The sequence below is a fragment of the Geotrypetes seraphini genome, chromosome 3 (genome assembly GCF_902459505.1).
Source record: "Geotrypetes seraphini chromosome 3, aGeoSer1.1, whole genome shotgun sequence".
Classification (NCBI taxonomy): Eukaryota; Metazoa; Chordata; class Amphibia; order Gymnophiona; family Dermophiidae; genus Geotrypetes; species Geotrypetes seraphini.
This window is the reverse complement of record NC_047086.1, coordinates 410,512,993-410,538,833: the sequence shown is the minus strand read 5'-3', so window position 1 is coordinate 410,538,833 and position 25,841 is coordinate 410,512,993. Positions and strand designations below refer to the sequence as shown.

The 25,841-nt window shown below is 42.3% G+C and overlaps 1 protein-coding gene across 1 annotated transcript in view; it reads left to right on the top strand.

Annotated features, from left to right (window-relative positions):
* CUL9 (cullin 9) overlaps positions 1–25,841 on the top strand; it is a 535,945-nt gene that overhangs the window by 74,225 nt on the left and 435,879 nt on the right. Inside the window, exons 4-5 of the mRNA XM_033937681.1 lie at positions 3,176–3,252; positions 23,101–23,706. Of these exons, the coding sequence (XP_033793572.1) occupies positions 23,112–23,706 (595 nt within the window). The 5' untranslated portion in view covers positions 3,176–3,252; positions 23,101–23,111. The remainder of the gene's footprint in view (positions 1–3,175; positions 3,253–23,100; positions 23,707–25,841) is intronic.

The following is a 25,841-nucleotide window of genomic DNA, read 5'->3' as shown; positions in this document are numbered from 1 at the left end:
ATTAGGGCAGCTTTGGGATAATATGGCTTTGCATCCCTTTCAGGATTTACAAGAGGAATTTGGGTTAGAGAATAGGGATTCTTTTTTGTACACACGCTTGCACATTTTTCTACATCAGTGGGCTTTTTGGGAGCTTTCCTTGGGAGAAACCTACCTGGAGCAAGCTATTAAGGCTGGAGCGGGGAGGAGGGGGGAGTTTCACGGCTCTACCGAGCTTTGTTGCAAAGGGAATCCCCTTATGATTTTTATAAGGCTCGATGAAAGCAGGATCTCCCAGGGGGCGTAGTTTTCCACTTTGGGATTCTATTTGTAAGAGGTTATTTAAACCCACATTGTCCATTAACTATATCGAAAATGGCTATAAAATGTACTACAGGTGATAAACCTCTGAGCGCCTTTTCTCCATTTATTAGGTGGGGACTGATTGTTGTTGGCGCAAGTGTGGACAAAGGGGGGATTTTATGTATATCTGGTGGACATGTCCGGGAGTGTGCTAGTACTGGCAGCAGGTGGGTCGTTTCTTGGTCAAGAAGGAGTGGGAGTGCCGAGGTTAACTTCTCTGAGCAAAAATTGGCGGCCTGTGTTTTTATGGCAGCCCAACTTGCTTTGGCACAATGTTGGCGCACTTGTAAGGTGCCTACTCTTTTACAGTTTATTCTCGTCTGGACTTTTTACAGTTGATGTCTAAACTGACCGCATTGAGACATAATACAATTGGGAATTATTATTATTATTTTTTAAAATTCTTTATTCATTTTCAATCTTACATCAAGTGTATAAACATTAAAACAATACAGTTAAACACATCCCTTGACAATCTTTCTAATCCTATATAATAAAAAGCTAGCCGCGCATGCGCACTCCTATGTGCGTGTTCCGTGCGCTGTAGGTCTGTGGCCGAAGGAGTACGTATGCGCGCTTATACATCACCAGCCGATCGCCTCCACAAGCTGGACAGCAGCCAGCCGCCAATCTCCGTTCCTCCTGCACCATGGCACGCCAGGCACGTCCCTGCCTCCCCCGCCACCAGCCTTGGGCTCCTGGGGGCCGGCGGCGCGAGCCGCCCAGCTGGTACTGAGGCCCTGCCTCCCCGCTTCCGCCCTACACGGCGCCGCCAGACCCAGACAGCTTCCCATGAGGAAATAACAAAACGGCCCTACACTCACAGACTCGCGAGCAGGGTTGCCATGGAAACCCAGCCGGAATAACATGCAGTCGCAAGGGTCAGTGAGAGGGGATCAGCAGCTAAAGAGAGAGTGAAAAAAATAAACAAACAGTGGACAAGGAGAGAGAGACACACAGTCACAGAGGGACAGGGGGCTAAAGAGACAGATTGAAAAAATAACAAAACACAGAGGACAAGGAGAGAGAGAGACACACAGGAAAAAAATGACAAATAGACATACAGCAGCCAAGGAGGCAGACAACAAAAAAAAATACAGACATACTTACATACAGCGTCCAAGTAGACAGACAGAGAGACAGTGGGCAAGGAGACAGCAAAAAAAAAAAAAAATACAAACAGCCAAGGAGATAAACAGAAAAAAATAACAAATACAATGCCCAAGGATAAATTCAGGAAAAAAAGACATACAGACATACAGTGGCCAAGGAGTTAGACTGCAAAAAAGACATACAGCAGCCAATGAGACAGACAGACTGACAGCGACCAAGTAGACAATCAGCAAAAAAACACAAACAAACACAGAAAGCAAAAAAAGAGAAACATACAGCGGCCAAGGAGACAGGCATGCAACAAATAGGAAAAATATAAAAACTTTTAATAAATCAACCATACGTGAAGAAGGAATAAAAAAAAAAAAAAAGGAAGAGACACCTACAGGGAAACACAGGATCAAGAGCATACAGAGAAAACAGAAGTTTGCAGGAATCAGGAACATATAGAGAAAGGAGAGCAGAGACCCCTGCAACAAGAGAAAAATAGCAAAGAGACTGGGGATGAGAAAGAGAGCAAAGATGCTTGCAGGGAGAAAAAGCTAAGCAGTAATGTTACAGCTTGAGAGTGCAGACTGAGGAAGAAAGCAGAGACAGCGCTACACAGGGAAATGGAGGGAGGAAAGAGAAAATACAGACAGACATAAATTCTAGCACCCGTTAATGTAACGGGCTTAACGACTAGTTATCTTATAATACATAAAATTACCACCCTCCCCTCCCATCATTCCCTCTATTATTTTCCCAATATGAATAATAAAATATAAAGCTCCCCCCTTCCTAACATTAGACGGTGTATATTTCAATAGAAAATGGGAATTATTCTAAGATCTGGAAACCCTATGTACAATGGAGAAAGCACTCTGTATAATTTTGTTTTTGTAGTCAAATGATTTTTATTATAGCCATCAATAGAACACAAAATACAAAATTCAGCCAGAGAAATAGGACTCCAAACAAGTTTTTTTTAAAATGTATTGCTTTGAGGGTGGGGGAGGGGGGATTTGTTGGGGTGTTTAGATTTGGGGGGGTTAGCTTTTTGATATTTGCTTTGTATATTTGTTGGAATTCCTTTTGAAAACTTAATAAACATAAAAAAAATTATAATAATAAAGGCTTGGATAATTTCCTAAAAGAGAAGTCCATAGGCCATTATTCAGATGGCTTAGGGAATTCCACTGCTTATTCCTAGGATAAGCAGCATAAAATCTGTTTTACTACTTGGGATCTAGCTAGGTACTTGGGACCTGGGTTAGCCACTGTTGGAAACAGGATACTTGGCTTGATGGACCTTCGGTCTGTCCCAGTATAGCAATTCTTATGTTCTTGTGATATCTCTAGTTTCCAACTCCCCCACCTACCTCCTTCATGGATGTTGTAATTCAATCTTTGGACACTCGGCAGTAGCAATGTGGTGAACCTGCTGCCCCAGAAGCCGCCTCTCTCTATTTCTATGTTTCAAGGTTCAAGTTTATTAATATGTTTGGTGAATCGCTTATTAAAATTACTAAGCGATGTACAAAATCAAAATAGAGAATAATATAAAGAAACTAACATTTTAACAGTATACTTTCATAAAATACAAACATGAGTCGGGAGGGAAAGAGTAAAAGTTACAATTTTCAATTTTTGGTAGAAAAATGGAAAAAACAAGAGGGTGAGTGGTGGTTAAACCATAGCACGATTTGAAACCTCACAACAATTTCCTGTTCTCGCGTAGGTTGGACCAGGGCAAAAGACTCACCTCGTAGCTGCTGCCAGCTGCCTGATGTTTGAATTACAGCGGTTGTGAAGGAGGTAGGTGGGGAAGTCGAGAGAGCCACCTAAACCCAGACACAGTGGTATACAAAGGGCGGGGTGGGGAGTGGTCCGCCAGGGTGCATGCCCTAAGGGGGTGTACAGCCGGCACATCAGGTGCGGAACCTCAGGCCCTACTCTGCCGCGGGACCTTCTTGCACCTCCCTGTGGCTGCCAGTCCACCCCTTCCGACGTCACTTGTTCCGGAGCAGAGTGGCAGCTGTGGGGACGTTCAGCAAGGTCCCACGATGACTGCAGCTGCCAGCTCTGCTGTGGAACAAGAAATTGATGTCAGAGGAGGTGGACCCTGTGGCTGCTGGTCCACCCTCTCCAATGTCACTTGTTCTGGAGCAGAGCCAGCAGCCGAAATCATCGCGGGACCTTGCTGCATGGCATTGGGATGGAGGGAGAGATAAAGGAGCAGGATACTTGTATGGAAGGGTAGTGGAGAAAAGAGAGAAGGGAGCAGAATACTGGTATGGAAGGATGGTGGAGGGAGAGAGAAAGGATCAGATACTGGTATGGAAGGGTGGTGGAGGGAGAGAAAGGGGGCAGATGCTGATGGAATTGGTGTGCAGGAAAAGGGAAGAGAGACATAAAATAGGAAGGATGCTGGATGGAATTGGGTGGAAGGAAAGAAAGGGATCAGATGCTGATGGAAGTGAGGGGAAGGGAGAGACGAGTCAGAATCTGATGGAAGAGCGGTGGATGGAGGGAAGGAAAGGGCGGACATTGGATGTTAGTGGGTAGGGTAGAGGGGAAGCCTATGCTGGATGGAAGTGTGGATGGGAGAGAGAAGGGAGCCCTTAACTATATCCATGACATCCTGTCTGCCTGTTTAGATTGTAAGCTCTTTCGAGCAGGGACTGTTTTCTTATTCTTTGTGACTCTGTTCAGTGCTGTGTGCATCTGGTAGGGTTATAGAAATAATTAATAGTAGTAGTAGATGCTGAATGGAAGTTGTGAGGAGAGAAAGAAAGAGGGGAGCAGATACAGGAAGGAAGTGGGGAGGAGAGAAAGGGAGGAGCAGGCACTGAATGGAAGTGGAGAGAGGGGATAGACGCTGGATGGAAGTGGACAGAGAGGAGAAGATGGATGGAAGGGGTAGAGAAAGAGAGCACATGATGGAAGGAGGGGATAAATAAAAAGAGGGCACATGATGGGGGAAGAGGCTTGAGTTAGTGAAATACTGGAGGGGGTGAGAGAAAGAGGTGGCAAGCTGTAGGTAGACAGTGAAAAGGAAAATTGATGACAGGGTAGTAAGAATTTAATCTAGACAGATGCAGAAAATAAATTGAGAAGGGAGAGGAGAGAGTGAAATGCCAGACCATTGGAGGAAGGAAGGGAAGAAGATGGATGCCAGACCAATGGGGGTGAAGGGAGAGATGGAAGGGGGAGGCATACAGTTTCTGGAAGGGGCATAGAAGGAGAGAAGATGCCATATAAAAGGGACAGAGAGAGGGTAGACAGTGGATGGAAGGAAGAGAGTGACAAGAAGATGAAGAAAGCAGAAACCAGAGAAGACAAAGGTAGAAAAAAACTTCTATTTATTTTTTTAAAATAATATTGTAGTTGTGTTGATAAATATTTATAAATAGAAAATGGAAATAAGGTGATCCTTTTAATGGACTAATTGCAATATATATTAGACTAATTCAGAGACCAAAACCCCCTTCCTCATATCAGGAAGAGTATAGTGTAACAGCAGTATACTTGTACTTTACTGACCTGAGAAAAAAAGATTCTGGTCCCTGAAAGCTAATTGAAAAATGTATTAGTCCAATAAAATGGTATTATCTTATTTTCTATTTTTGTTTTATTCCCCCCCGACTCCCTTTTATGAATCTGCATTAGGCTTTTTTATCAATAGCTGTGACAATGAGCGCCAGAGCTTTTATCATCGAGGCTTGCAATAAAAAAAACCCAACGGAGCTTTATAAAAGGTGTGCGGGGGGGTTATTTGTTAATTTGTAAAGCGATGCTCTCTTAGAGAGAGAAAGAGAGAATGGTTACTGCGAATGAGCAGACTAGATGGGCTATTTGGCCTTTATCTGCCATCATGTTTCTATTTCTCTGTTTTTTTCAAATTTACATCTGCTATCTTTATATTTTGCACAATATTAGGGGACATGCGTCACTGTTTCTGTTTCTATGGTGTTGCATTGTATACAGAGTCCAGCTTCTTGGTGGTTCAGTTTAACTTTTGTCTATGTATTTCTATTTTATCTCCCCTTTTCCAAAACTGTAGAGCATTTTTTAGCTCCGGCTGTGGTGGTAAAGGCTCTGATGTTCAGAATTCTATGAGTGTCTAGCTGTTACCGCTGTGGCTAAAAACCACACTACAGTTTTGTAAAAGGTGGAGGGGTTAGTTTGTGATTACATATTCCATACTAGGCAAAGGTGTTTTCTATGTTATGTGTGTAGTGTATGAAAGACATGGTTCTCTGTTAGCATTGACTGTGCAGGATTGATCTGTACTAGTCTGACTTGTTTCGTTTTACAATGAGTGTATGTAAGATGCTGCCTTTTCCTATGTACACTCTTGTTGTGCGACATGTGGATTGTTACTAAAAATCATGTTTTTCATACAGATGGGGGGGGGGGGAGTCAAAAAATGATGGTCACATATGCTATGTATGCCACTGCTTGAACAGAGTCCCCATTTAAATAAAACATCCGGGCATCTGGACAGTCATCAGAGGATATGTCCGGATTTTCCCACATTGTAACCCTGCACTGGGCGAAGTACCATTCAAGCACCTGGTGACTGCTTTAGATGGCAAGACATTAATCAACAATAAATGAGCAGGCTCCATTGGAGAAAAGTTACTGGAAAAAAATCCCTGATTTTACTAAGATCTATGTTGGCCCTGATCTTCCTCAGCTGAGCAATGAAGTGATCAAAGACTTCAGCACAGAGGAAAGCTCTGGTTATAGATTTGTAAGTACCAAAGGATCTGTGTCACATAGCAGATGGCTCGTGAGAATGTGGATTTCCAAGCAGAATCTGAAAGCCTAAGAATGATTATAGAGTTCTGTGTTGCAAGGGAGGGAGGCATCTCCGCTCTGTGCACCCCCTACTTTTCCCTGCCCACTCGTGTACCTCTTGAAATGTTCTTCGGTGCGAGCGACATTTTCCACCTCCTGCTCACGCTGGCCTCAGTCCCCTTTTGATGTCATCTCCTGGACCCGCGACCAGGAAGTGATGTGATAAGGGAGAGGAAGTCAAACCGCGCAGGCTGATGCTGCACTCTGGTGAACATTTGAAGAGGAGAGGCACCGGTGCCTGGGGCAGTCTGCTCCCCCTCCCCCTTACTGTGCCACTGGGTTCAATATCAAATTAAATAGCTGCTGAAGAGGTTAGGAAAACAGTTATGGCCACAGAGAGAAGGTTGGCTTGGTATGGTTACATTTTCTCATCTTACATACATTCAATCTCTGAACCTATCGTCCTGCAGATGACAACTGAGCTGTTGACTACCATTACTATTTGAGATTTGAGGCTGCTTCTCGCACATTGATTGAGCAGAGATATAGCAAAATTGCAATGCCTGGTTTCCAGTTGTCGGGATAGCCATCTACAGCTTAAAACTCACAGAAAGATAACTCCTAGTATTTTCACGGAGGTAGAAAGAACAAGAGGATTCCCAGCCATCGATGCCGGGGTTCGAGCATGTTCTAAAAGTGATCACAATTGGTTCGTCAAAGCTGTTAATCCAGCAAAGCTGTCGAAAAATCAGTGGTATAGCTGTACAAGTAACAGCAATTAACAAAAGACGCAACTTAATCCTGCATGGGGAAACGAGCCCATGTAGGACCCAATGGGGAAATCTGTTTATACATGTATTCTTACTGTAAGATGGGAAATATATGTATAAATTTTCAGTTTGACCAAACCAAGCCCCCAGCCATCGACTTCTGACATCGCCACTTACACTTGTAGTCTTATCTACATCCGTCATACTTATATGTGTGCAATAATGGTGTTTTTATGCTATGATGATATGTGAAATTTTTAGTTTTAAGCTGATTTTTATATAGTAAGTCAATTTTAATTGTCTGTTATTCTTTACAAAGACTAATGGAGGCCACTGAATTAGGAGAGATGTAGTCTATAGCTTTCTTATTCGTTAGTAGACAGTATTTTGGAAGAACTATAAATGCTTGGCCATTTGGAGAAGGTTTTTGCTTTTCTTTGCTATTTCAGCATCAGTGCCAGTGGTTGGGTGGGTCCTGACTTATGAAAGAACATAGGATACACTTTACAATTTGGCTTGCTTTTGCCTTGAGGTAATTGGGGCAATCCTTTTGTTTATCCCAGGACAAACAGGGATATCACGTCTCAACATATGGGTGACGTCAACCACTGAGCCCCGATGCAGACAGCTTGACAAGCAGACTTGCTTGAAGAACTTTTAGAAAGTTTGCGACTACCGCAATGTGCGAGTGCCTTCCTGCGTCTCCTCAGTTCTAAGTTTTTCACGGAGCTGAGAAGCCCTCTTTTCAAGGCTCTGCGTGAGAGTTAGTTCTTAACTCATGCCTTCTCTACACTGTGGTTCTTATATTTCTTTTCTTTTAGAGTCGTTTGTGTACGCATGTTTTGTTTTGGGTTTGTTTTGTTTTTTAATTTAAAAAAAATCTTTATTCATTTTCAAAAATTACAACAAGTGTACAACAATCATTCATAAATATCTTAATTAATCACTTGACATTCTTATTTGTAATATTCCAAATACTAAACTAAACTAAACCTTAGGTTTGTATACCGCGCCATCTCCGCAAGCGCAGAGCTCGGCACGGTTTACAGAATTAAGAGGAAAGGAACTACAATGAAGGATAAAGGAGAGGGACTAAGAGGAAAGAGAGGGACAGAATACTGGAGAATGGGAGGTGATTAGATTTTTGCAAAGAGCCAAGTTTTCAAGTGTTTGCGGAAGGATTGGAAGGAGCTTGAGTTTCTGAGTGGGGTGAGAGGTTGTTCCAGAGTTCCGTGGTTCTAAAGGGGAGAGATTTTCCAAGTTTTCCTGCGTGGGATATACCTTTTATAGAGGGGAATGATAGTTTCAGTTTTTGGGAGGGTCTGGTGGAGTGTGGTTTTGAGGAATTCCAAAAGAGTGGGATAACTCTGATGTCAGAGAAAGGGCGGGACCACGGCAGAGGAAGCAGCCCAGGGCTCAGAGAAGGGGCGGGACTGCCGGCAAAGGAAGCAGCAGGGCTCATTGGCATCGGGAACCAACGGTGGGCTGCTTCTCCATGCGGGGGGGGGGGGCTGGGGGATGAATCGGACATCGGGGGGGGTGCGAGCGGTCCTTCAGGGTGGGGGTGCGAGCGGTCCCTCAGGGTGGGGGGGCCAGCGGTCCTTCGGGGTGGGGCATCAGGCTTTCAGGGTGGGGACAGGCAGACCTTTAAGGGGGGACAGGACTTCAAGGGGGGACAGGCAGACCTTTAAGGGGGGACAGGCAGAGTCGGGGCAGAGGGCAGGGCGGCGAGAGGAGAGTCGGGACGTCAAGGCAGGAGTAGGGCCGCGATTCGGGGCAGAGCTGCGAGAGAAGAGTCGGGACGGCAGAAGGAGGTTTTAATTCAAGGAGCAGCATGCGCGGTATACGCGTGTGCGTGCTATATATTAACGTGCTATATATTAATTTGTTTACATAAATTTCGGTTTCCTGCGCGCTATACCCGTGTGCGCGTTTTACACAGGTGCGCTGTATATGCGTGAAAATACGGTAATAAGATGAGATAAATGTAAGGGAAACAGAAGCCGCCATTCTAGATTCAACCAGTCTGGTACATTTTCCATGAGATCTGGGAGGATACAGTACATACCCTGTCTTAAAATATAGGCTTCATGATACCTATAGAAATTTGGAAAATTTACCCCTCTTTCCACCATTGTTTTTTGTAGAGATACTAAAGCAATTCTAGGTCTTTTACCCAACCAAACAAATTTTATAAAAATACCATTTAATCTTTTGTAAAATGACCCCTGGAAAAAAATTGGTTTCATACTCATTTGATAGCAAACCACAGGCAATATCATCATTATGATAGTTTGAACTCTTCCCCACCAAGAAAGATGTAAAGGATTCCATTGCTCACACATCTGTTATTTTTTTTAATAAAAGTTTTTCATTCTCCTTCACTGTGTCTTCTATTGTGTTTATAATAATAATACCTAAGTACTTTAAACCTTCCTCTTTCCATATAAATGAGAATGAATCAAATAACCCTTTGGTACAGTGAACATTAAGCGGGAGAACTTCAGACTTAAGAACATAAGAACATAAGAAGTTGCCTCCGCTGAGGAAGACCATAGGTCCATCCTGCCCAGCGGTCCGCTCCCGCGGCGGCCCATCAGGCCCATTTCCTGAGTAGTGGCCTATACCTATCTATACCCTTCAATCCCTTTTTCTTCTAGGAATCTATCCAAACCTTCTTTGAAACCATTTAATGTTTTCTTGTCTACAACAGCCTCTGGAAGCGCGTTCCATGTATCCACCACCCTCTGAGTGAAAAAGAACTTCCTAGCGTTTGTTCTAAACCTGTCCCCTTTCAATTTCTCCGAGTGCCCCCTTGTACTTGTGGCGCCCCTTAATTTGAAAAATCTGTCCCTGTCTACTTTTTCTATGCCCTTCAGGATCTTGAAGGTTTCTATCATGTCTCCTCTAAGTCTCCGCTTTTCCAGGGAGAAAAGTCCCAACTGCTTCAATCTGTCGGTATATGGGAGATTTTCCATTCCCTTTATCAGTTTAGTTGCTCTTCTCTGTATTCCCTCAAGTACTGCCATGTCCTTCTTGAGGTACGGCGACCAGTACTGGACACAGTACTCCAGATGCGGCCGCACCATTGCACGATACAGCGGCATGATGACTTCCTTCGTCCTGGTCATAATACCCTTCTTTATGATACCCAACATTCTGTTTGCTTTCTTTGAGGCTGTGGCGCACTGCGCCGATGCCTTCAGTGTTGCGCCTACCATCACTCCCAGGTCTCTCTCCAGGTTACTGACCCCTAGTGGTGTTCCCCCCATTTTGTATGTGAACATCGGGTTCTTTTTCCCCACGTGCATGACCTTGCATTTTCCTATGTTGAAGCTCATTTGCCATTTTTCGGCCCACTTTTCCAGCTGCGTTAGATCCTTTTGGAGATCTTCGCAGTCTTCCCTGGTTTGAGCCCTGCTGTATAGTTTGGTGTCATCTGCAAATTTAATGACCTCACACTTGGTACCCGTCTCTAGGTCGTTTATGTAGATATTGAACAGGAGCGGTCCCAGCACCGACCCCTGCGGAACTCCACTCGTGACCCCTTTCCAGTCTGAGTACTCCAATTAATTTTATACCCAGAGAACCTTCCAAACCTCTCTATTAATTCAAGTAAACATGGAATGGTAGTTTCCGGTTCCCTCAAATAAAGCGGAATATCATCCGCATAAGCAGAGAATTTAAATTCCCAATTCGAATAAGTAATACCTCTTATCTCCTTTGCCTGATTGATAGCTATTAACAAGGGTTCTAAGACAATATCAAAAAGCAAAGGAGATAAAGGACAGCCTTGTCTAACTCCCCTTAACAAGTTGAATCTCTCTGACATACTATTATTAATATATAACCTTGCACCAGGAGAGCATTTGAATAAAACCAGAACTTATACCATTTGAATAAAACCATTTATACCATTTGAATAAAACCAGAACTTATACCAAACCATTCTAAAGCCTGATACATAAAAGACCATTCAACTCTATCAAAAGCCTTCTCTGCATCCAAAGATATCAGAAAAGCCGTATCCTTCATACTTTTTGTTAAATTTAGAGAATGGAAAGCTAATCTGGTATTATTTGAAGAATGTCTCTTAGCAACAAATCCTGTTTGGTGAGTATCAATAATAAAAGGATGAGCTTTAGCCAATCTTAGAGCCAATACTTTTGCTATAAGTTTTCCATCCACATTTATTAACGAGATAGGCCTGTAGTTTGAAACCAAAGTGGAATCTCTGTTTGGTTTTGGCAAAACAATAATTAAAGAATCCGCCATAGTACCTTTAATACAACCTCTAGTTAGTTGATATTGATATAAATTTAATAGATAAGGCAAAAGACTACTTTGAAATGATTTATAAAATTCAACAGTATATCCATCCCCACCTGGAGCGGATCCAACTCTAAGAGATTTCAATGCTATTTCTAACTCCTTCAAAGATATAGGATCTTCTAAACTTATTTTTATATGATCAGGAATCTGCGGTCCATTAATAAGATTTAAAAACTCTAAACCATCCTGTTCTTTATTTTCATAAGACTCAGAAGAATACAAATCCTTATAAAAAGAAAGAAACTGCTTCAAAATATGATCATTTGTAGTGTGTGAACCTCTCTGCATATCCTTAATTGCAATAATTTTGGTTTTCCTTTTTTTTGCTTTAAGAAAATTTGCTAATAATCTTTCTGCTTTGTTTGAGTAACCATAAAATTTAACTTGTTGAGAAAACAAATCTTTTCTTACAAATTGGGAAGCTATCTCATTATATTTGGCCTTCGCTTTTAATATTTTTTGTAAAGTATATTGTTCCCACCTATTAATTAGTTTATTCTCCAATACCTTAATTTCTTTTTCCAAATCAATAAATTGTTTTTTTAAGTTGTTTTTTGATGTATTCCGAATACGAAATAATATTCCCTCTTATAGTTGCTTTAAACGCATCCCATAACGTTTCAATATTGATATCATCAGCAGTGTTAAACTGAAAAAATTCACTCCTTTTTTACTTCAAATCTTCTATAAATTTTACATCAGCAAGTAAACCATTATCAAATCTCCATATTGGTTTAGGACAATCTTGTTCATCACATTTCAATTCAATCCACACACCACCATGATCAGATAAAATTATAGGATCTTTAACGGCTTTCTTCACCTTTTGAACTATATTATTGGAAACAAAAATATAATCAATTCTCGAAAATGAATTATGGACCTGTGAACAAAATGAAAATTCTCGATCATTAAAATGAAGAATACGCCATATATCAACTAAATCACATGACTGTGTTAAATTATCTAGCCCTAATGACTTAATAATTCTACTTGGTCGTTTCTCAATAAGTGGATCCATTACAGCATTGAAATCCCCAGCCACCACTAAATTAGTAGTAGCCAGTGATATTAACAACTGTTGAATATTTTTTAAAAACTCCACTTGATTCGAATTTGGAGCATATACATTAAATAAGTCCAGGGCAGTATTTCCCATTATCATTTTAATATGCACCCACCTTCCTAAAGGATCTGCAGCAACTAATTGAAAATTGGCAGAACACTTCCTATTTATTAGAATAGCAACCCCAGCCTTCTTCCCTACCGCTGGAGCAAAAAAAACACTTCAAAACCCAACCCCCCAGTAATTTCTTAGATTCTGCTAACTATAGATGTGTCTCTTGGATAAAATATATATCCGCATTTTGTTTCTGTAAAAAATTTAAAATTTTCTTCTTCTTTACTGGATGATTCAAGCCATTGACGTTTAGAGAAAATAATTGAATATCCATTCAATATATCATTTAAAAACATGACACTCAATTTAATACAATTAAAATGATCAGACACCATTACACCCAATAAATAAATTTCATTCCTACTACAAAAAATTAATCCTCCCACATTCCATCCAATCCCCTTACCCTTAACCCAAATCCCTCCCAATCCCAACCCACCCAATTAATAAGTAATAGTGGAAACTTGATGACACGCATATTAGATTAGATAGTAAATAACCTCCCCAAAGACCATCCTAAAAATTTTTTTTAGAAAAAGTCATATCTTTAAAAATCACTCAAATCTTCTAAGACATATTATCAATAATTATTGTCCAAAATAATTTATAAATAAAAATATATCAAACATTAATCCAAAATGAATAAAATAAATTACAATACTTTACCATCTTTAACCCATACCACTTATTCAATTTATTTAATACCTCCCCCTGAATCCTCTTACTTTATTTTATATAATTCCATTCCGTTTAAAATATTAATTCAACTGAAAGTGTCATATCATTAAAACAGTACTCTTTAAATCATCACCTATTTATCAGCTTACTGAAGAAATTTTCATTAAGTTAGTTCCTTACCCATAACCCAAAATGATAATCTCATTGTACCATATCTTAAGAAAATTCACCAATTCTTAATTCTATATTGCTTTTTCAAAAAATTAATTTAACCTATAGCTAAAATAATAAATATTACATATATACCCATTTAAAATAATTTCTCAAAATGATAGTATGTTTCACTTAATATATGAGCACCCATTATAAACTTCAATTAATATTCAGTACTAACCAATATTTCAATCTAGGTTCTACTATATAAGAGTACCCCATGAACAAAAACCAAATATCACCTATAGATTAAAATTTACATAACAATTACATTCGATTCAAGACATTAACCACCCCATTCCTCCATGTGAGTTTACCAATTCAACTATGAATTCTAATGTATCTTTATCTATACATTCTGAATTTGTCGTCTTTCTTTTATCAAGCAATTCTACAAAACTCTGACATAAATTGAGTCATTAGTATTATTATATAAGGACCTTCACAACTGCGCTTCTTTTCATTCTGCTAACATCCTCTTTACTGGAACATTTATTTATTAATACATCTGTATCCTGACTTTCCATCATGTCATATAACTACATCCATGCAGGACATCCAAATTACCCAAAAAGGTATTGGAAATAACTTTAAAGAACTGTATATCTTTAAAAACTGTAAAGATTATTCTCAGTCTTCTTCTTTGTTATACGCCAATATTCCCACAAAGTCTGACGTTGATTGAAGAAATTCATTTTCACTGTACATCTTAACTCTGTTATGCCCTTACTCCAGAAACTTCTATGCTTCTCCAATTTCTCAACAATCTATTCCCACATATAGCTATCACATATAATCTACTGTGTATAATCCATTGCTTGATCATACAGCAAATCATGTACATCCGAATAACCTTTTAGTCATATTAATCACCATAAGCCAGGAAATTAAGTTCAGGATACCAGCAGTAGTAAACATTCCATCTTCATGAGTTTGAATTATAAAGATTCTAACTGAAGTACATATTCAAAATCATAAAGTAAAGCATTCATAAGAAACATCCTATTCAACACATCCATCCATATTCACAAGTTCATATCACAACCCAAAATGAGAAGATTGAATTCATTCTCCTTTACATCTTACATTCATCTCTCCTCTTACGATACCATTGGCTGCTCATGCCTGTTTATAAACTCGCATAATTGCTCCGGGATATCAAAGGTTGTAGTTTTATTGTCCATAGTAACTTTCATTAACGCCGGATAGAGCAATCCATACTTAGCCCCCATAGCTCTTAATTGGGGTCTGAATTCCAAGAAAGCCTTCCTTCTGATAGCAGTACTCCTGGCAAAATCTGGAACTATATGGATCCTAGCATCTTGGCACTTTAAGTTCCTGTTCTGTTTGGCCAGTTGAATAATTTCCAAAACCTGCTGATACATGAGGAGCTTGAAGATTAAGGGACGAGGACCTTTTTGTTTCTCATCCCTCTTAGCAGGTATTCTATGTGCTCTCTCTATTTCGATCGGAAACTTTGATTTAACAGGCAGAATTTTGATCAGCAAATTTTCTAAAAAGGAAATAGGGCTCCCTTTCTCCACCCCTTCCGGAAGACCTAAGACCCGCAAATTACACCGTCTTTCATGGTTAGAAAGGTCCTCCAGCTCTCGGGTAAGAAAGTCAATTTGCTTTTGTTCCACCGTTTTCCTTGCTGCCACTGCTTCCAGCCTCAGATCTATATTCGCCGATTTAACTTCTATTTGCTCCAGCCTTTTATTAATTTCAGACATTTCTTCTGTAATAGCATTAACCTTTTTTGCCGTGTCAGTCACAATTTCTTTAATAGCTTTTAGTTCTTTTCCAATATCCACTTCACCAGTTTTAGCCATTGCTTTTAATGGCATCTCAGGCTCCGTCTTTGCCCTCTTCACACTACTTGTTGACGCGAATGCCGAATCACACTTATTTTGTTTCCCAGATGCCATAGCCCTCCCTTCACCGACCGCAATCACTTTGAGCTGAAAAAAAAAAAATTTATTTGACTTTTGATCACTTTCACGGTCTTACTTGAGGAGCTCACTCTCTATCCAACCGTACTCATGCGTGCTCAAGCCACACACCCCCCTGTTTTTTTTTATTTTAAAAAAAGGGAATTTGTTTTTTTTTCGTCGTGTCATGGCGGGGCCTACTCCGCGGCTTCAGCATGCAGGCTTCGATTTGGCCGCTGCTGGTTTTCATTCCATGTCCTGGCCGGTCACGGGGTTCAAGAAGTGTAGCTGGTGTCAACGCGCAATCTCTATCACTGATCCACATAAGTGGTGTGTTCAGTGTTTAGGACCTGACCATCGTCCAGAGTCATGCGCCTGCTTTGCTACACTTCAAAATCGGGACGTCGTGTTCAAATTGAAAAAAATTTCAGGGCCATGGATCTTCCTCCAGCCAAATCCTCGACCCCAATTGCGACCTCGATTGTGTCGAAATCTTCTGTGGGGTTTAAAGCTTCAACCTCGACCTCACTAAAGCCTTTCTCGATGGGGAAGTCCTCATCCTTGGGGAAATCTGCAAAATCATCTCCGGAGGGGACAGATTCAAAACAAATGCTAGGAAGTTCTTCTTTACCCAGCGTGTGGTGGACACCTGGAATGCGCTTCCAGAGGATGTAATAGGGCAGAGTACGGTATTGGGGTTTAAGAAAGGATTGGACAATATCCTGCTGGAAAGGGGGATAGAAGTGTATAAATAGAGGATCACTGCACAGGTCCTGGACCTGTTGGGCCGCTGCGTGAGTGGGCTGCTGGGCATGATGGACCTCAGGTCTGATCCAGCAGAGGCATTGCTTATGTTCTTATGTATCATCAGTGTCTCCATCAGGTCAGTTTGCTAAGCCACTCCTTAAGGAGTCACAGCCCATTCCAACAGCAACCTTGGTCAGACCAGTTGCTTCGAGGCTTTCAAAAAAGCGGGTCTCAAAATCGAGGAAGTACTCTTCTTCAAAGTTGTCTTCCTCAGAGTCTATAGCCACACCAATTGTACCAGCTCTAGTGGTCTTGGTACTGGCTTTGCAGAATATGTTGGAAACTATTATGCATCAAGAGTTTGGTAATTTGCTTGCCAAATTGACTCCTGCCTCGACCCTGCTTCCTGCAATCCAGCCTGAGCACTGAGGAGTATTACAAGGAGTTGAGTCCTTGAGAGTGCCTTGAGGTCAATCTGAACAATATATACAAGGAGCCGAGTCCTTGCAAGTGTCTCAACCTCGATCTTCAACTTCCAGTCCTACCTCACAACATAAGGCATTGCCTTCTTCGAGGCACAGGGCAAGGACACCTCAACATTCCTCTTCGAGGCTGGATTCGACTCAATCAATGCCCCGTTCTTCGAGTCATAGTTCATCTCCACACCATCTGTCGAGGCATTCATCTAGGTGTTCTTCTCGAAGCAGACCTCGTTCATCGAGGCATCAAAACTCTTTGAGGTCACCAACTCCTTGTCGAGGAAATCTATTGTGGAACCTCATATTCGGCAGCCACAGGATTCTCACCAGTCGAGTTCTTCTCCTGCAAGATTTTCTTCACCGGCTTGTTCCTCAAAATAATATAATAATAACTTTATTTTTCTATACCGCCATAGTCAAATGACTTCTAGGCAGTTCACACCGAAAGAAGGCTGGACAATCAGTGAATTACAGAATGCAAGAAGAGAAAAGTTACATAAGAAATAGTAGTTACATGATAAATTACATCAGGTTTGCAAAGGGGAAATATCATAGTGAGTGAGGGTCATCTGTTTAGGCTATGAATTTGTCAAATAGAACGGTTTTAATTGATTTTTGGAATGCGCCATAGGTCTGCCTGGCTCTATTTATGTGGTTTCCCAGCCAGGATTGCTGTCTGCTTGCTTGGAACATGAAGGTTCTGTCCAGAAAGGATTTGTATTTGCAGCCTATGATCTTTGGGTATATAAAGATGTTTCTGTTTCTGGTTGTTCGTGTGGGATTCTGTAGCGTGAAGTGTGGTAGCAGGTAGGAAGGTGCTAGTCCCCAGACCTGTTTGAAACAGATACAATTTGAACAGTATTTGCATTCTGCTTCCCCTCATTCCAGGAGTGGACTTTCTTCCACATCTTTGTCTATGGATTCAGATCTTCGCTACCAATATTCCAGAGAGGCTTCACCTTCTTTCTCTGCCTTAAGGGGAACTTCGAGGGGCTCTCGTTCACCTTCACCTCAACAGGGTCATCCCTCTTCTGATCCGGGGTCCTTTACTAAGTTCCTATGTCAGATAAGTAAAGATCTCAACATTGCCTTGGAATCTGATTCGAAATACTCTAAGGAGTATTTGGAAGAGCTGGGTATGCCTAATCCTCCTAGGGATTCTCTCAAATTATCCATGAACGGCATTCTTTGTCAGACTTTTAAGAGAAATCTGGATACCCCATACTCTATTCCTGCGGTGCCAGCAAAGCTAGAATCCCATTATAAGATGGTTTATTGTAAAGGATTTGAAAAGTTTCAACTGTCCCATCAATCTCTTCTCGTGGAGTCTTCTTTAAAACGATCCAATCCTGCCAAAGTTTATGCCACAATCCCTCCTGGCCGAGAGGGAAGAACCATGGACAAGTTTGGCCGTCATCTGTATCAAAATTCTATGATGACAAATCAGATTTTAAGCTATAATTTTGTTTTCACATCCTGTCTCAAGCATTGGGTCAACGCTATGCCTAATTTCTTCAAGTATCTCCCAAAACATCGGCTACCAGAGTTTCAGCATATGCATTCTATTCTAGGTCAACTTTGCATGCATGTGGTTCAGGTTGCATATAATGCTTTTGAAATGTCCTCCAGGGTCACTGTGTTCTCGGTGGCTATGCATCATCTAGCCTGGTTACACACTGTGGACATGGATCCAAACCTGCAAGATCAACTGGCCAACATTCCATGTCAGGAAAATGAGCTGTTTGATGACTCCATTGAGGCAGCCAGAAAGCGTTTGTCTGAGCATGAGAAATCGTTTGCCTCTATAGTTAAGCCGAAGAGTTATAGGCCTCCTCCTTCTTATCAGAGGCGTTATTTTCAGAGGTCAGCAGCTTATTCAAGGCTGCCTCTTAAGAAACAACAGCAACAACAACAGCAGCAGCGTAAACCTCAGGCTCCTGCTGCGCCCAAGTCCACTCAGCCTTTTTGACCATCTAACACAGAGCATAACATCAATCTTTCTGCCTCTGTCTTCCCCTTTTCCCATCGGAGGTCGTTTCCATCATTTTTATCAACGATGGGAACTAATTACATCTGACCTCTGGGTCCTCACAATAATCAGGGAGGGTTACTCTCTTCAATTTTTTCAGGTTCCACCAGATCTCCCCCCAAGAGAGTGTCCTTCCAATTCGTCACAGCTCACCCTTCTTCAGGAAGATCAAGCTTTACTTCATCTCCGCACCATCGAGGAAGTTCCTCTGGAACAGCAGAGCACGGGGTTTTACTCCCGTTACTTTCTTGTCCCAAAGAAATCGGTAGATCTACGACTTTTATTGGACCTCAGAGCTCTCAACAAATTTCTTGTCAGATAAAAATCCCCTTCTGGATCACGATTGGTTATGCTCTCTGGATCTCAAAGAGGCTTACATTCACATTCATCCAGCCTTCCACAAGTTTCTCAGATTTCGGGTGGGAAATCATCATTTTCAATACAGAGTGCTACCTTTCGGCCTGGCATCATCTCCCAGAGTTTTCACCAAGTGCCTTGTCGTAGTAGCAGCAGCTCTGCGCAGCCATGGTCTTCAGGTTTTCCTGTACTTGGATGACTGGCTCATCAAAGATTCAACATCTCAAGGGGTTATTGTAGCGACCCAATGGACTATTTGGGTTCTCCAAAGTTTGGGGTTCGAAATAAACTTTCCAAAATCCCAACTACAGCCCTCTCAAACTCTACAGTTCATTGAAGCTGTACTGGACACTGTGCAACTCAGAGCATTCCTTCCTCAACAACGTCAGAATACTCTCATACAACTTTGCACAAAGTGTTGCCCCTCACTTCACTCTCAGTGAGGTCACATGGCCTCTACAGTTCACGTGACTCCTTTTGCCAGACTTCACCTCAGAATTCCTCATTGGATCCTGGCTTCTCAATGGGCGCAAGCTTCTGATCCTCTCTTTCAGCACATTGCAGTGACTCCTTCATTCAAACAGTCTCTCCACTTGTGAATGCTTTAAGAACATAAGAAGTGCCTCTACTGGATCAGACCAGAGGTCCATCGTGCCCAGCAGTCTGCTCACGCGGTGGCCCAACAGGTCCAGGACCTGTGTAGTAGTCTTCTATCTATACCCCTGTATCCCCTTTCCTTCAGAAAATTGTCCAATCCCTTCTTAAACCCTAATACCGTACTCTGTCCTATCACGCCCTCTGGAAGCGCATTACAAGTGTCCACCACCCGTTGGGTGAAGAAAAACTTCCTAGCATTGATTTTGAATCTGTCCCCTTTCAACTTTTCCGAATGCCCTCTCGTTCTTGTAGTTTTTGAAAGTTTGAAGAATCTGTCCCTCTCTTCTTTCTCTATGCCCTTCATGATCTTGTAAGTCTCTATCATATCCCCTCTAATTCTCCTCTTCTCCAGGGAAAAGAGCCCCAGTTTCTCCAGTCTCTCAGTGTATGAAAGGTTCTCCATACCTTTTATCAAGCGTGTCGCTCTCCTCTGAACCCTCTCGAGTATCGCCATATCCTTCTTAAGGTAAGGCGACCAGTATTGGATGCAGTACTCCAGATGCGGACGCACCATCGCCCGATACAACAGCAGGATAACTTCTTTCGTTCTGGTTGTAATACCCTTCTTGATTATACCTAGCATTCTATTCGCTCTCTTAGCGGCCACTGGGCACTGTGCTGTCGGCTTCATTTTTTTGTCCACAATTACCCCCAAGTCCTTTTTTTGGGTACTCTCACTCAATAACATCCCTCCCATCGTATATCTGTACCTCGGGTTTCTGCTTCCTACATGCAATACTTTACATTTCTCTACATTGAACTTCATCTGCCATCTCGTCGCCCACTCCCCTAGTTTGTTCAGGTCCCTTTGTAATTCTTTGCAGTCCTCTTTAGTTCTTCCAATTTCTCCAGAGGTTTACTGTTTCAAACGCCCCCTCATCAGAAGGTCCTCACGACAGATTCCTCGACCTACGCTTGGGAGGCTCATCTCAATGGTCTTGAAGTAAAACTTTAATAGTTTCCGTAATCAAGGGCATTGGTCCAGCACAGATCGTCTGAGTCACATAAATCTATTGGAACTCAGAGCGATTTTCAATGCTCTCATAGCTTTACAGCATCTTCTTCACAATCAAGTAGTTCTCATTTGTAGAGACAATTAAGTAACCATGTACTATGTCAGCAAGCAGGGAGGAACAGGAACCCTTCCCCTTTGCAAGGAAACTCAGAAGGTTTGGAATTGGGCAATTTTTCACATCTTTCTGATAGCGGTCTACATTTAAGGAGAAAAAAACTTTCTGGCGGACAAATCGAGTCGTCTTCTACAGCCTCATGAATGGACACTCAATTTGTCGCCTCTCCATCACATTTTTTCTCAGTGGGGAACTCCTCAAATGATACAGTTTTATTTGGTACTTCTATGAGATTAAGAAGCCAAATTTCAGCAAATAATAATAAATTGCTATTAATAATGACAGGAGTTGCCATTCAGCATATTACTAGAAACTGGAAAGATTATACCAGACTCAATTACACCTTTTGGTGGAACTCACTATGCCATATATATAAAATGGAAAGAATAATTGCTTTACAAAAGGAGAATTATAATAATTTTAAGAAGATTTGGGGGCCATTGATAGCATTTTGTAATGATTAGACACCTTCTTACATAACAGAACATAGTTAGAAGGGAGGGAGGGTATTTAGAGTTATAATTTTTCCTATTTTTGTTTATAATATATGTAATATTGAATGAATTTAATACTATTGTTGGAAGGGATGGGAGGGGGAGAGGTTTTTATTTATATATTTATGCTGATGTTTGATTAGATTTTCAAGTGATTTGTATGATCTAATTGATATTTTATTATACACTTGATGTAAGAAATGAAAATGAATAAAGATTTTTGAAAAAAAAAAAAAAGAGATCTCTTTGCGTCTCCCCACAACAACAAGCTGCCTCAGTTTTGCTCCAGAATATACTCTCCTCACCACCTGGAGGTATTTGCCTTTCTTCTGGAATGAACGAACAAATTTCTGTATGCGTTTCCTCCATTCCCTCTAATTCTCAAGATACTCGTCAAACTCAAACGTGAACATGCCATCATTATTTTGATAGCTCCTCGGTGGCCCAGACAACCGTGGTTCTCCCTTCTACTTCAACTCAGCAGCAGGAAGCCACTACTTCTATCAGTTTTTGTGTTTCTGCTTACACAGAGTCAGGGGTCTCTGCTTCATCCCAACCTGCAGTCTCTGCACCTGACACCTTTCAACGTAACTGCCATCCTACAGTTTTCTCAATCAGTAGCAGACATTTAGAAACTTCCAGAAAACCTACCACTAGACAATGTTACAACCAGAAATGTACTAGGTTTTCTACTTGATTTATGAAAGGACTTTTCAGTGTCAAACCACCTCTCTCAAACCACCTCCAGTGGTTTGGGATCTCAATGTGGTTCTTGCTGCGGCTCATCTCAATTATCTCACTTGGAAAATGGTTTTTCTCCTTGCTCTCACGTCTGCTCGCAGAGTTAGTGAGCTTCAAGATTTAGTAGCGGACCCTCCTTTCACAGTATTCCATCATGACAAGGTGGTCCTCTGTACTCATCCTAAATTCGTACCAAAAGTTGTTTCAGAATTTCATCTCAATCAATCCATTGTACGTCCAGTGTTTTTTCCATAGCCTCATTCTCACCTGGGAGAAACAGCTCTTCATACTCTGGACTGCAAGCATTCTTTGGCTTTCTACTTGTAAAGGACTAAGCCACATAGATCTTCTCCTCAACTTTCTGTCTCCTTTGATACAAACAGGTTGGGACATCCAATGTCTAAACGAACCATCTCCAACTGGTTGGCTGCTTCCATATCATTCTGCTATGCTCAGGCTGGACTGCATCTAGAGGGTCGAGTCACAGCCCATAAAGTAGGAGCCATGGCGGTATACAAAAATAAAGTTGTTTATTATTATTATCTGTAGCTTTCTTAGATCTACTCCTTTTGAGGAAATCTGCAAAGCTGCTAATTGGTCCTCGGTTCATACCTTCACCTCTCACTGTCTGGATTCTTTCTCCAGACAGGATGGCCACTTTGGTCAGGCAGTTTTACAAAATTTATTCTCCTGAATTGCCAACACTCCCACCATCCCATTCTAGTTAGCTTGGAGGTCACCCATATTTTGAGAATATGCTGCCTGCTTGTCCTGGGATAAAGCATAGTTACTTACCATAGCAGTTGTTATCCAGGGACAGCAGGCAGATATTCTCACAATCTACCCACCTCCCCTGGTTGGCTTCTTAGCTAGCTGTCTGAACTGAGGAGACGCACGCCCTATGTCGGGCGGAAAGGCATTTGCGCATGCGCGGTGTGGCAGTCGCAAACTGTCTAAAAGTTCTTCAAGCAAGTTTGTTTGTCAAGCTGTCCGCTTCGGGGCTCTGTGGTTGACTTCACCCATATGTTGAGAATATCTGCCTGCTGTCCCTGGATAACACCTGTTACTGTAAGTACCTGTGGATGGTGTCTTATCTGTCTGTTCTCTCTCTTGTTTTGTTAGGTACCTCAGTAATGGCAGGAGAGAGGAGGAATGGGAACCTGGTAGTTCACTTAGGACCACAACTGCAGGCGTACCCTGAGGAGCTGATCCGCCAGCGCTGCACCCATGAAGGTCATTCTGAATATCTGATTCGCTGGAGCATCTGCAACCTGGATGAAAATGTGGGAAGCAACGGCACTGCTGCATCCATAGAGAACAAAGCAGAACATATCTTGATGTGGATGTCGGCTGAAGAGGTTTATGCTAACTGTCCAACGCTGTTGGGCAAGCGAAAACAGGAAGGTCAGCAGGTGAATGAGGAAGCTACTACCAGTGCCTTCCCTCCACATATGCCCCTTGAGCAAGAAGCACTGCAGGACTTGAAGAATGATGTCCGGACCTTGGTGCAGCGTGCTACCAAGCAGATGACCCAGAGGAGTGCTCCTGAATCATCCATCCTGAACACTATCCATGTGCTGAGTGCCTATGCCAGTATAGGATCATTGGCTGGCGTGTTCAGAGAGACGGGAGCCCTGGATTTGCTGATGAAGATGCTGTGTAATGAGGAGAAGCAAATCCGTAGAAGTGCGGGCAAAATGCTGAGAGCGCTAGCATCTCATGATGCAGGTGAGAGAGCTTACTGTGGGAGGGTGTGCTGGGAAATGCTGTGAGAGTTGGCATGACATGAGTTCACCAAGAGTACTGGAGCCTTTTTCATCACACAATGCACAGAAAATAGTTTGCCAGATGGTAGGTACTAAGAGCAGGGAGGAGGGTTAAGGGAAGCTTTCACCTAGTAATAGGGCTCTCGCGCAATACAGTGGTACCTTGGTTTACGAGTGCACCGGTTTGCAAGTGTTTTGCAAGACGAGCAAAACATTCTCAAAATCGGCGCCTCGGAAACTGAGCGTGCCTCGATTTATGAGCGCCCCCCCTCCCCCGCGAACTGGCACCCCACCCCCCGTCGTGATCCGGCACCCCCCAGCTGCGATCTGAAGCCCCCCAGACCCATCCGAACCCGCTTCTTACTTTCTTCTCAGCCTCGGCACCGGCATGTCCTGTGCATTGGTGCCAGTGCCCGAAGATTGGCTTCCTCTTCTTGCTGGGCCTTGAGCCATCTGCGTATTCTCAAGGCTTGGGGTGATATATAGACCTCCCAGGCAACAGGAGGACAAAGACATGGAATTAATTGAGGACATAGAGAACATCACACTGCGCGGGGACACAGTAATGCTAGGAGACTTCAACATGCCAGATGCAGATTGGAACACACTCTCCGCGACTACGGGTAGCAGCAAAAGAATATTAACCTCCATAAAGGGTGCACGTCTCAAGCAATTGGTATTGGAGCCCACCAGGGACCAGGCGTTACTAGACCTAGTTCTCACCAACGGAGATAGCGCCACGGAAGTCACAGTAGGAGACACACTGGCCTCCAGCCACCATAATATGGTATGGCTCAACCTCAAGAAAGGTTTCCCTAAGACAAACACAGCAACAAGGGTTCTCAACTTTAGAGGCACAGACTTCAACCGCATGGGAGATTTTGTCCATCAGGAGCTACATAAACAAGCAATATCTGATAATGTGGAGGATATGTGGCCGTCTCTGAAGTCCATCCTACACGAAGCAACAGACCGATACGTAAAGACAGTAAGTAAACGCAGGAGAAACCAAAGACCCCAATGGTTCAGTAAAGAAATTTCAGACCTAGTTAAACAGAAAAAAGACGCATTTATCACCTACAAACATTTAGGCAGAGATGGGGCGAAAGAGGACTATCTAGACAGATCTAAAGCTGTCAAAACAGCAGTCAGAGAAGCCAAACTCCGAATGGAGGAAGAGCTAGCACGGAAAATTAAGAAAGGGGATAAATCTTTCTTCAGCTATATTAGTGACAGGAAAAGAAACAAAGATGGGATAGTACGCCTGAAGCAATCGGACGGTAACTTTGCGGAATCAGATTCTGAGAAGGCGGAACTACTAAACAAATACTTCTGTTCAGTGTTCACCCGCGAAGCGCCGGGAGCTGGTCTACAGCTGCAGACGGGAGATAACCAGAAAGACCCGTTTCAAGATTTTGAATTTACGCCCAGTAGCGTCTATAGAAACATAGAAACATAGAAATAGACGGCAGATAAGGGCCACGGCCCATCAAGTCTGCCCACTCCAGTGATCCTCGCTATCTATCTTTGCGGATAGATCCCACATGTCTATCCCATCAACGAGCTATCAAGACTCAAGGTAAACAAAGCCATGGGACCGGATAACCTACACCCCAGAATGCTCAGGGAGTTAAGGGAAGTCCTAGCAGAACCATTATCTGTTTTTTTCAATCTTTCCCTAAGCACAGGAAGGGTCCCCTTGGACTGGAAAACCGCCAACGTAATCCCACTCCACAAAAAGGGCTGCAGGACAGAGACAGCAAACTACAGACCAGTGAGTCTCACGTCTATAGTGTGTAAACTCATGGAAACACTGATCAAACAGAATCTTGACACAATCCTAGACGAAGAAAAACTGCGTGATCCACACCAACACGGGTTCACCCAGGGCAGATCCTGCCAATCTAATCTGATTAGCTTTTTTGACTGGGTTACTAGACAACTGGACGCCGGAGAGTCACTGGACGTGGTATATTTGGACTTCAGTAAAGCATTTGATAGCGTCCCTCATCGAAGATTACTGAACAAGCTGAAATCGATAGGATTAGGAGACACTCTAACTACATGGGTTGGGGATTGGCTGAGCGGTAGACTTCA